This window comes from Sardina pilchardus, chromosome 10, assembly GCF_963854185.1.
Source record: "Sardina pilchardus chromosome 10, fSarPil1.1, whole genome shotgun sequence".
NCBI classification, from domain to species: domain Eukaryota; kingdom Metazoa; phylum Chordata; class Actinopteri; order Clupeiformes; family Clupeidae; genus Sardina; species Sardina pilchardus.
The window spans coordinates 17493237-17505425 of record NC_085003.1 but is presented as its reverse complement, the minus strand read 5'-3'; the positions used below and the strand labels follow the sequence as shown (position 1 = coordinate 17505425).

The following is a 12189-nucleotide window of genomic DNA, read 5'->3' as shown; positions in this document are numbered from 1 at the left end:
GAGAGAGTATGTAAGAGTTGCTGTTTACAAGGTGTTGCAGGAGTAGGGGATGGACGGAGTGAGTTTGACAGGTGAATATTACAGCCAGCAGCCATATAGCACTATGGCGTACATGTTGTTTATTCCCGCAGTTTACCGGCAAGCCACAGTATTTGCTTGGGAACTTGCTCAGCTCTCTTCACCCCTCCCATCTTCCTTGATGAGGAATAGGAAATATGAATCCATTAAGGATGAAAGGAGTGAAGAGCTTGATACACAGTTATATGCGAGACTTTGTCAAACATCATTGCTACCCAAGTGCTGGTAACCGAAGTAGGCCTAGGCCTTTTGATCCCGTGAGGGAAATTTGGTCTCTACATTTATCCCAATCCGTGAATTAGTGAAACACACACAGCACACAGTGAGGTTATGCACTAACCCGGAGCATTGAGCTGCCTGCCACAGCGGCGCTCAGGGAGCAGTACTGTAAGTGGTTAGGTGCCTTGCTCAAGGACACTTTAGCTGTGGCACTCCACCGACCTCATCGTTAACACCCGCCTGAAAATTGAGCGGAAGCTTACGGATGCCAGGCTAGAATTGAACCAGCTACAACCAGTAGGCCATGGCTGCCCTAATGCTATAGCTTTAAAATCATATGCAGAGCTGCATGGCTGTTCTAGATGTTGGCTGCAACCACTCTAGCTATGGAAGAATTTTTTGTATTTTTTTTCGTACCGACAGCATATTTGAAAAATCCAGTTTTCCTTTAGGGGGAACATAAAGTGGGACAACTGGTGAAGTGGGACAGCTAAGCTTGTTCATGTATATCTCTAATGTAGTTATGTTTTGTCTATTAAAACCTATTGAAGATCTCTGGGATGTTAGGGGTTAAATAATATTGGCAGTGTGGGTGTGATGTCATATGTGGTGGCCATACTACTGGATTCAGCATCCTCAATAACCCTTGAATTCATTCCATACAAGTAACTTAGTAACCATACAAGTGAGCATGCATCAGTTTTGAAATGCTAGGAACCCATAAGATTTCTGCCATAAAACTTTGGGATACTCAATATTTCACCTGGATTGCAAGTTTCAAGATTAAAGATGTGAGCATGGCCTGCCCCTGTTATCCCAAACACTAACAAACTGCTCAGCCAATTAATCAGGAATATAATCTGCAAAAGCCATGGGCTGCACATTAATTTTGTGCAATGCACCTCTCATTGGTGTGGAGTATGTGGAATAGCCCCATAGACTGTTCTATATATACAGTCTATGGAATAGCCATTTTAGCTCCATCTCAACATCTCAATAACTGGAGTTTGAACCTAAACAGAGGAAAAATCTACCAGAAAGTTCTTGTCTTCATTAGGAAACACAGTCAGTGCCCTGCACAATTTACAGAGGCGCAGGCCCATGGATAGGTCTGGCACTGACACTGGCTGAAAGATGGCTAACCACACTCACGGTTTGGGAATGGTAGCAAACCCAAACCATAGAGGAAAGGTAAGTCCAGGATGGAATAAGCTGAACAACCGAATACCTCTATCCCAATGTCATATTTGTAAAAAGATATTTTGAAAAACAAATTATTACCGGTATTGTAATGTTTATAATGTTACTATAAATAACTAAACAAATATCATGAAATATAGCCTACAAGAAATTAAAAAGTGCACTTTTTCTAGAGGGACTGATATGAAACAATATGCCCTGTCCAACAATATGGTGACAAGTGTTATTTTCACATTAGTCAGCAGAGGGCAGTAGAGATCTGTTCCAGGTGCCTATGGCCATGATTAAAATATGATCCGTGTTTTCAGGCTGAGGTGCTGGGCAGAATGCTACCAATTTGACTGGTTTCAGAATATCAACATTATTGGCATGAAGAAGGCAAAGGGAATTAGACGGTATAATTAACCTACCAATAACTTCTTGCAGATTATTGAAAAATGAGACAAAACATGCAAATAAAAGTTTTTTAATGATACATTTGCATGCATATATTTTAGAATGATGTCAATGTGATGATTCAGCCACACAGCCTCTTTCATGACATTTAGTCTGATGATGTTATGAGGTATAAATGAGTTGTTTGGTAAGCAATCTTATATTACAAAAATATTTTTTTTGTTTCTTGAAAAAGTGTCCTTGGAAAGATTGTCGAAATGTAATGAATAATTGAACCCATTGGGACATGAGAAGTTGTGTCACAGATTTATTAGGATGCGTTGATAGCAATGTAAAATGTGATTTAATCTGATTTCTCAAGAATCAATTATGTGTTTTATAAACCATGTTATAAACATGTTTTTATTAAAAAAGGAAATAAGGATTTGCTTTACAATAATCATTTCAAACAGTTATAATAAGGTTTTGAAATCTAGATTTGGGCTTTTATTGTCTCCTGTGCAAATAAAAGACCAAGCCAAGGAATGTGGAATGTGCTCCCATATGAGAGAGTTTGGCAAATACAGGAAACCGTTAACATGGCTGCACTGCTCTCTGATTGCACTGTCCTATTGAAAGCATGTTTTTAAGGGGATAATACAGATTAGTAGAGAATCCCATGAGAAACTCCCTTCAAGGAGTGACTCATTTCCGCAGGCTTTGTTTCAATCAGAGTGCAGGGCACCCCTACAGTATGCATCGTCTACTGTCCAGGCGTACTGCTTAGCAGAGCAGAGAAGGTGCAGAATTGATCAGTTTTGAATCTTCCCTTTGTCAAAACTGCCAGGTCAAGTGCCGCAGTACTCTACATGGAGCCAATAATCATCCTACTTCAGATTAGACGGGAAACAGTTGCCTCACAATTGCTGTGTTCCAGAGAACGTGCTATCGGAGAGTCAACAATATGCTTGGCCCGCTACTGACAGGAAATGAGTCTGTTACCTCTAATCAGCTAGTGATGGATTACCACATCTCCTCCAGGCCAAAACAACATGATAAATCTGTAATTAGCACTGACCAAGTCCTACCATCACACCTTCAAAAAATAGGCTCCTGAAAATGTCACCATGCAACTGTGTTTTCATTTTTTTTCCACAGGCATAAGGCCGGACATTCCATGCAGTGACAAACAATAAGTCGTCTAAAGTTCATGAACAATGAAGTGTGAAATGACCTCTCCCACTGGCCCAAAACAATGTGACCAATCCAGTGCTCATTTCATGGGAATAATAGGCCGAGAGAAAGTCCATCCTTATGGGTTTTTTTGTTTTTTTATGTGTATCAAATGAAAATCCTATTAAATTGATTGTTTATGCAACTAAGGTAAATTCTCTGAGTGACAACAGCCATTTACCACTTTGTAAAGGCAACTTGTAAAGGCAATTTGTATTATCTTGATCTTAATTTTTAGGCATATTTAGCACTCAAGCACAACTTGAATTCACCTGTCACCCCCACCCCCTATGTGCACTCAGTGGTTTTGTCTTTCAGCTTGCTATATGGAGACATTTTGGCAAAATAGTATATAATATATATAGTTGGTAATATGATGCTATTGAGATTTGTTATACAATTTTCACATCCCAGACCAAGGACCTGTAACAATGAAGTACTTACCCTGGATCTAAACAATGTGACCAATCTAGCTCCTTTGAGGCCTAGAGAAAATTATGCATTATATTATGCTTACATAATTGCAAAAGGGTTCTCCAATGCTTTCTCATTGACTTTGACTGGTAGTGTGTAACAGCAGACAATTTTGGTATCTCCAAATTCGGTATACATGTAGATGGTTTATAGTTACTTGAAGGACAAATAAACACATCCGTCATTCACATAGCCCAGACTGCACTATGTTGAAACCTTGAAAGAAAGAAAAAAATCAACCTTACACCAACAGCTGTTGACACTGATAGCTGGCTAACATGTATTGGGGTAATGTTGTGTTAAGAAAGTAAAGAGTTTTATTGTATTTCCATACAGGTTTATCCCAGACCACAGATGGCTTGTGAGGATGTGTATTTATCTGTTTTTGTGACCATGTTCATCTTATGTTCCATCAAAATGAATCAGAAGATGATACCAACACCGTGGAATGTGGCAATCTGTTGCATGCTGTTACTTCAACCACCTTTATGATGATGACAAGCTAACCACTGGAACATTAATATTTTTACCTGTTGGAATGTAGAAATGTTTTTAAGATTCAGAAAGGAATATAATGTCCGCAACACTGATAGTTGCTCCCGTTTATTCTTAAAAGCAAGCAACGTTTCAACCCTACTGGGTCTTTCTCCATTTGCCTGATGAAGACCCAGGTCGAAACGTTGCTTGTTTTTAACAATGAACGGGAGCAATTATCAGTGTTGCGGACATTATATTCCTTTTTGAAGCTATACTGTCTGTCCATTTGTCCTGCACCTGCAAGGTGGGATGTACAGTTGTACACACAGCTACTCTTCTTGAAATGTTTTTAAGGAACATAACCTTCAGTCAGCGGTGTCCTTTGATCAATAACCAATAAAAGTCCTTTTGACAGAGAAGTGGATGTGTCCCTTTTCTTTCTGTCCAACCCTCTTGCTGCTCAGACCAGTTTCTGTTATACCACTGTCAACTCTCAAGCGCGTGCCTTTCACTGTAGGAAGTCCTGTGGGAAAGCAGCATAAGAAAATATCCATAATTTCTGACCCATCATCTCCTGTGTGACATGAAGAGGAAATCGGAGAGGCAGAGAGGCGTTTTCTCGCCTCGTAACCACACAGTTAGACTGACAGACAGGGGTTTCTGTGGGACTGGTTGAAGCCCCAATGCTCCTATCAGGTGCACCATCTGGGGTGAACCCCGCCTATCAGGATGAAGCAGGATAGCGAGGCCAGGACACCAGGAAGTCTCAGGCCACCCCCTGCCAAAACTCATCTGTTTCTCGCATCCTGTACAGCTTCTCAGGCTGCTCTGTCCAGCAAGAAACAGTTTTGAGTCTCTAGTCTATAGTTTCAATATCTAGAGGTAATGAACATTTTGCCCAAATACAACTAAATGTATGATGACCTATAAGGCACATTTCATGATTTTATTTAATAATTCTGCGTAAAGTGAAGCTTATACGTGCAAGTTGAAGTGAAAAACTCTTGGATCTGTTTGATCTACATTGGACTCTGGCTGTACATCCCAGTTGGCCACTCTTGTGGCTTCCCTCGAGCAGAGGAGCTGATGGAGTCCAGTGAATCCCAGTGTATGGGATCACTTGAGCATTTAGATGGCTGGTTCTTTATCTGCAAGCCCAGTTCAACAGCAAGCTCAGCCCGTCCCACCATCAGGCAGCCCCGAGGGTCTGGCAGGAGATAAGAGAGGTTGCCCCCCAACAGCACAAACTGAAGATGAGTGCACAGTGATAGATTAGACTGAAAAAATAACACACACACACACACACACACACACACACTGAAAAAATAACTCTCGCTTTCTGTCCCTTTGGGTTGCCGAAAGTGTATGATGAGTTGAATAGTTGAATGAGCATCATAACAGTAATGTGTTTGGAAAAACAAGTATAATAACATCAAGACACTTGATTACACTGATTTATAAATTCATGTCAATGTAATCAAGTGTCTTGATGTTGCTGATAGGCTGTATGAGGGCTGAGAAACATCATCAGGAAAATAAAGTTATAAACACAAGAACTCAAAAACAGGAAACAGCATAGGAAGCTGCAGCTGTATTGACATGGAAAGCTATAGCAAGCTTAGCTCACCCATGTGAAAATAGTGACTTTCCACTACTGCGACTAAAATGTTATTTGGCTTACGGGCAATTCCATATCAGTTGGAACAGGTCCGACACCATGGTCCTCAGTTTTTCCTGATTTTTGGTCCAAATGTTCCTCCATGTCTCATTAGAAGAAAACCAATTTTTTTGCTGGGTATCTTGTTTAGTTTCTGAGATATGGCTCTTCAAATGTGGTTAGACACATCCTAAAAAAAGGCTGAAAATTCCTGTATTTAATGAGCACCACTTTTTTTTTTAAACCCCTCTCCTCTCTTAAGGCTACCATATTATTTTCTAAAAATGTGAACACTGGGGCAGTACCCTGTGTTGTTGTCCAAAATCATAAAGGAATTACAGTCCTTCCCATCATTGGAGACTTATTCATCGAAACAAACCCATATTTGTTTTGAAAGCAATGAAAAAAAAAAACTGTTTTTGTTCTGTTATGGTCATGAATGGCTAGCACTCACAGTTTTAAAACTCTACATATATATAGTCCATGAGTAAGAGAACATGTTGACAAAAAATTGAGAATGTTAGTTTTCGTATTTCGAGGCTATGAGCCTTCAAAGTTGGCCAAAATGGCGTTTTTCTCCTAAAAATGCCACTTTTATTGCCTTTTTCCAAGGACAAGATGAAATGCAAATCCAACATTTTTTTTTCTGCAATAGTGTGGCACTTTGTAGATCATGTGAATGTGGTAGATCCAACCTGTCCATTTTAATATCCCCACAGCACATGTCTGAAGTTAGAAAAAAATGAAAAATAGTCTTGGCTGAAGGAGGTGTTGGTTTGATTCGTATGAACCTCTTAGAAGGACAATATGGGGTGTAAACCCATTTTTTTCTGTTTGAGGGATCAGAATGCCATCCTGTAAATAGGATAAAAATGTTGTATCCCATTTTTACTCTTTAGTGATCCCTTAAAATATGTCCAAAAGTTGTCAAAAATGAAAAAGGCAACTAAATTGAGGGGCTTAAATGGCCAAGTGGATCAAGTCACACAAGGCTACAAATGTAATATAAGACAGATGAGATACTGAGGGAGAACACTGTGAAATGTTTAACCCTGTTACGATGGCCTCTAGATTAAATGACAGGTTGGATCTACCACATTCACATGATCTACAAAGTGCCACACTATTGCAGAAAAAAAGAAATGTTGGATTTGCATTTCATCTTGTCCTTGGAAAAAGGCAATAAAAGTGGCATTTTTAGGAAAAACCGCCATTTTGGCCAACTTTGAAGGCTCATAGCCTCGAAATACGAACATTCTCAATTTTTTGTCAACATGTTCTCTTACTCATGGACTATATATATGTAGAGTTTTAAAACTGTGAGTGCTAGCCATTCATGACCATAAGAGAACAAAAACAGTTTTTTTTTCCATTGCTTTCAAAAAAAATATGGGTTTGTTTCGATGAATAAGTCTCCAATGGTGGGAAGGACTGTAATTCCTTTGTGATTTTGGACAACAACACAGGGTACTGCCCCAGTGTTCAAATTTTTAGAAAATAATATGGTAGCCTTAAGAGAGGAGAGGGGTTTAAAAAAAAGTGGTGGAGGAACATGTGCACCAAAAATCAGGAAAAACTGAGGACCATGGTGTCGGACCTGTTCCAACTGATATGGAATTGCCCTTACACTTTAGGAGGTCTACAGTGAGAACATATCGATTGCCAATCAATCGGGCCTATAGGCTTGATAAAGCTGTGTGGTGGGCATAATAATATAGCACATCGATTCACATCTGAGCCTCCAACAACCAAGTTTCCAACATTCAGTCAGTGGAGGAACATGAGCACCTGAGCTCTGTGAAGTCGTGATCTGTTGGGCTATATCCTACCCAGCAGTCACGACTCCTATAGCCGATTTCTGTGTTACCATTGCCCGTCTGTAACTTGGCTATCTGCCTCTTTAAGAGCAATTTCCTGCCATTGTCAAATAGTCGTGAGCAGGAAGGGGAACGAAACCAGAACCCAAGGGGGCAGGGCCATTTAAAAATACCTGATGTAGAATAACGGGGACAGATTTTCCTCTCAGAGAAACGTTACGCGCGGCATAACAAGGACGTAAAAAAACGCGCGGATCTATTCGTCAATACCATCGCAAGTAGCCTAGTGACAGACCCCTGGTCAAAAACACAATTGACCTCTGAGGGAAATTGGCATAGGGTAGTCTATCAATTATCACGGAGCTAGACAGCCAGTGTCAACAACGGATTGCAATGGGAACATTTATTCTAATAGAGCAATAATGAACTGTGATATATGATTCTTTACAGCGACGTAGTCATGACATCCACTGACTGCTGAGTAGCCGGGTGGCTGGACAGGTGCTTTTTGAAATCCATTTGCTTTCAAAAACGCATCTTACGCTGAAGGATGCCTCATGCCATGCCGCGATTTTAAATCGTGAAATTAAATGTAAAGGAGAGAAAAGGGGGTGTGCGCGCAGTCTGCAAAATTATTCAGAGAGCAGCTTGATGCTCTGTCGGAAGCATTTTGGAATGGCATCTACAATTGAAAGGAAGACGATGGAGACAAACGAGTGAGTACCATTTGGTAGTAACGATAGTCTCATTTTTCTGATGCATGATATGAGGGACCATCTAAACTGCACTTGACATAGGCTGTAGAGTTTGTGTTTGCCCTGCAAGCTTGCCAGCTGTCAACATAACGAAGTCAGAGCATTTAACATAGCCTAACCACTAGCCGCCTACATTGTTTCACATCTCTTCTAAGCTCTGCGTCCAAATTTTCCTCTGCGCATTTGCTGCAACTACTTAGCCAAACTACATCATTTTTTTTTAATCATGGCTATGAAAGGGTTTTCAAAAACTTGATTGAAATAACATGGTACAAATAATACTGCACAGATAGCCTACTATTGAAAGGAAGAACAACACGAAGAAAAGCTTGAACTGACAATATGAATATTCTTGAAATAGATAACACTGCCCAAGTGTGCACTTACTTATGTAGCTTAAGTTAAGGATCAACTGTTTAATTTAATTTGAATCCAGCTTTCAATAAGTGTCATGTTTTGACACTTATTTTTCCACATCATGTGCCACAACCCTGAAATATTAAAATTAGTCTGACAAACCTGAACTTCCTTAAAGTGTAATGAACTGTCTGTTACACCATCATGTAGGCTGTAGGAAGCACCATATCAGTCACTGTGTTTGTGCATTCAATGCAAATAAAGGGAAAACATTAATGGCATGAATTCAACTAGCTCAATCTCAGTAGGAGCGCAGTGACTCTTTTGTGGCTTCTTCATTCACACTTGGGCTTCATTTTCTCAGGGAGCCGGTTGACGAGGTCCTCCAGATGCCGCCATCGCTGCTGACTTGTGGTGGCTGCCAGCAGAGCATTGGCGACCGTTTCTTCCTGAAGGCGATAGAACAGTACTGGCACGAGGACTGCCTGAGCTGTGACCTGTGCGGATGCCGCCTTGGCGAGGTTGGCCGGAGGCTCTACTACAAACTGGGACGCAAGCTGTGCCGACGAGATTACCTGAGGTACTTACAACTAACATGCCTTTGTTTCAAGTCTTTGCACAGCTGGGTTCTTCTAAAATGCTTTGTCTTCTGCACACACATAATACATTTCAAAATAAGCTAACTTTTTGGTAACTGTATTTTTATGGCCCATAAATGTGAAAGTAGAAGTTAACTATCAAAGCATTCATGCTTGTCAAAAGCTTGCCTAACCTTCAACTTCCTGGCAGTGAATGGAGAACAACATTCTACCATAGTCTACTTCTACTAGGTGTTCAGGTCTGTGGGTTGTGGGTTTTCAATGTTTTCTAAAATAAAAATTATGCTATTTATTATTTCTTCTAACTCAAACTCATAGCCCTTGGCTCATTTTCTGTGAAGTACATAAAAAATAACGTATTCCCAATGACTGCAAACTGTATACCCCCCTACACATAACTATTGCATGAGGTGTTCAGGTTTACTGGACACCAATGTAATAATTGTGCTGTGTAACTGAACTATGTCCTCATCCTAACTGGGATGGGCTGTGTGTGTGTGTGTGTGTGTGTGTGTGTGTGTGTGTGTGTGTGTGTGTGTGTGTGTGTGTGTGTGTGTGTGTGTGTGTGTGTGTGTGTGTGTGTGTGTGTGTGTGTGTGTGTTTGTGTGTGTGTGTGTGTGTGTGTGTGTCTGTGTGTCTGTGTGTCTGTGTGTGTGTGTCTGTAGTAGTATGTGTCCATGTCTGAGTGTAGGTGTCTGTGTGCAGGAATGCAAAAATGATCAGCTATATGATCATAAATGTGATCTCACAGGGGTAAATGCAAGTATAAACCATAAAGCATTGGTAATTGAGCTAGCGTAAACATATATTTTTACATAATTGATATGGCTGTATTTAAAAGCCTAATAATGTGGTTGGTCCACCAGACCCAGGAACATCTGCTGTGTAACAAAGATATGAACACTTTACAAGGGTTAAGTCTCTATGCATCTCTCCTTGTTGACACAGTGACAAAATGAGGTGTTGATTAGTTATGACAACCTGAACAAACATACATATGCACATATTGTATTTCAAAGCACTTGATAGGACAAGTTGTTGAATGGACAGTGCTCAGTTTGGGAAGGTGGCATTGCAGGCCATGTTGATATGACAAAGGGTTAAGTTGGAAAGGGCTAGAATTCAAAGGTTGAGACAGAAGGAATATGGTATTGTTCAGGGTAGTAATACATTGAGTAAGTAACTAAATCGTATTGTGTTTGCATTAAAAGATAAGGGCTAATCTCCAGAGATAGGATATCACATAAGCCTTGTGTCAATATGCTGTGACAGATTGATGATAAGTGTGTTTTACTGTACTCAATTGCTGCAGTGAAACAATAGCTACATGCTTGGAATCTTTTTCAAGTCCATGAAAAAATATCAAGAAATCAAAACAAGAAGAGTTCAGATGCAAACCCCTCTAAATTCATCTGACCACTTTTCTTTTAAAATCTGATATTTCAGACCAGGAAGAGAGTGGCATTTAGTGGGTTTTGAAGTGAAATTATTTGATTAACATATACCATGTATGGAGAGTATTCACTCACCATTGTTATCTCATTTTTGATGGAGGTGGCGCTAGAAGCTTTTGCATTTCAACTCTTCATATTAAAACCCAGAATAACCATTTGCAAAAGATTTGCTCCAATCTCACAGTATTCATCCTAACACACGCTCTCTCTTATTTCCGCAGGCTATTTGGTCAGGATGGGCTCTGTGCGTCTTGCGATAAGCGGATCCGTGCTTTTGAGATGACCATGCGAGTGCGGGACAAGGTCTACCACCTGGAGTGCTTCAAGTGCGCAGCCTGCCAGAAGCATTTCTGTGTAGGAGACCGTTACCTGCTCATCAACACAGACATTGTTTGCGAGCAGGATATTTTTGAGTGGACAAAGATCAACAGCAATATGTAGGGGATGTTTTTGCATCGCGTTGCCTCATCATTTAGCCCTTCGCCACTTCAGATGAATAGCAGTGTGTCGTTATTGAAGACGACGTACAGTATGAAGAGTGATGTGCCACTTTTTACATCCCCAAAAAGAAGCTAGCCTGTGCAGCTTCAGTGCTGGTCCGTTACCAGGTTGACAAGGATGTTTCACCAGCACTCAAAACACAAGATACACAGCCCTAGTAAAGGCTTGTCTTTCTGAATGCAAACAGGACAGTGCTTTGATATAGGCAATAATGCTGCATTGCAATCCATGAGCTTTGTTGAAAGATGTAAATATCGTAAGAGATGACTACTTCTGCTGAATATCCTTATGACTTGTCTAATGTTTGAAACAACTTTGTTAAAATGAATAAATAAGTTTACAGATTTCTTTTTTATAATGTTATTTATTAGCAAAATGCTAAAAATATAATGGCATGGCACTTGAAAATAATCTTGTTCTTTTGTCAGTGCAAATATTTACTATGAATAATGCTTGCAATTTGCAATTTTGAATTTACTGGTAGGGACGAAAAACATGGCATCTACCCAAAATCATCACTATCATTCAAAAGAAGAATGTTGTACTATAGAAGCACTTCCTGCTATTCTTTCATTCACCAGAGGAGGTCACTAGAGTATCTTATTTAGCATCTTTGTTTCACTGCATAACCTTGTGTTGTCATGGGTATTTCTCCTCACTGTAATTTAATCCGGAAATCCTCCATGAAACTGACTTCAGGTTCACCTAAATTGTAAACCTTTATAAATCTTACATTCACGCTACATGCAAATTACTTTTTGAAGCTAAGAATTGCAGGGTGGATTTTCCTCCGATCCCCAGTCCTTGCTGTCTGCATTTCCCCAGTTGCCTTACACTTTCACACCAGGACTACTGGTTTACTGTACCTTCAGACATCATTACATCTTGAGGTTGATTAATGACACTGACACTGACACTGTTGAGGAGAGTCCATCATCAGGGACATGAAGGCGAAACCTTTCAGCAGTAGCTGCTACCTTGGAATTCACAATT

At 40.1% G+C, this 12189-nt stretch overlaps 1 protein-coding gene across 1 annotated transcript; it reads left to right on the top strand.

Annotated features, from left to right (window-relative positions):
• Positions 1-7726: 7726 nt before the first annotated feature.
• Positions 7727-11537, top strand: lmo2 (LIM domain only 2 (rhombotin-like 1)). The gene is made up of 3 exons (XM_062548194.1): positions 7727-8246; positions 9007-9222; positions 10917-11537. Exons 1-3 carry the CDS (start codon positions 8182-8184, stop codon positions 11134-11136), a joined length of 501 nt encoding a protein of 166 aa, XP_062404178.1. The 5' UTR covers positions 7727-8181; the 3' UTR covers positions 11137-11537.
• The last annotated feature ends 652 nt before the right edge of the window (positions 11538-12189 follow it).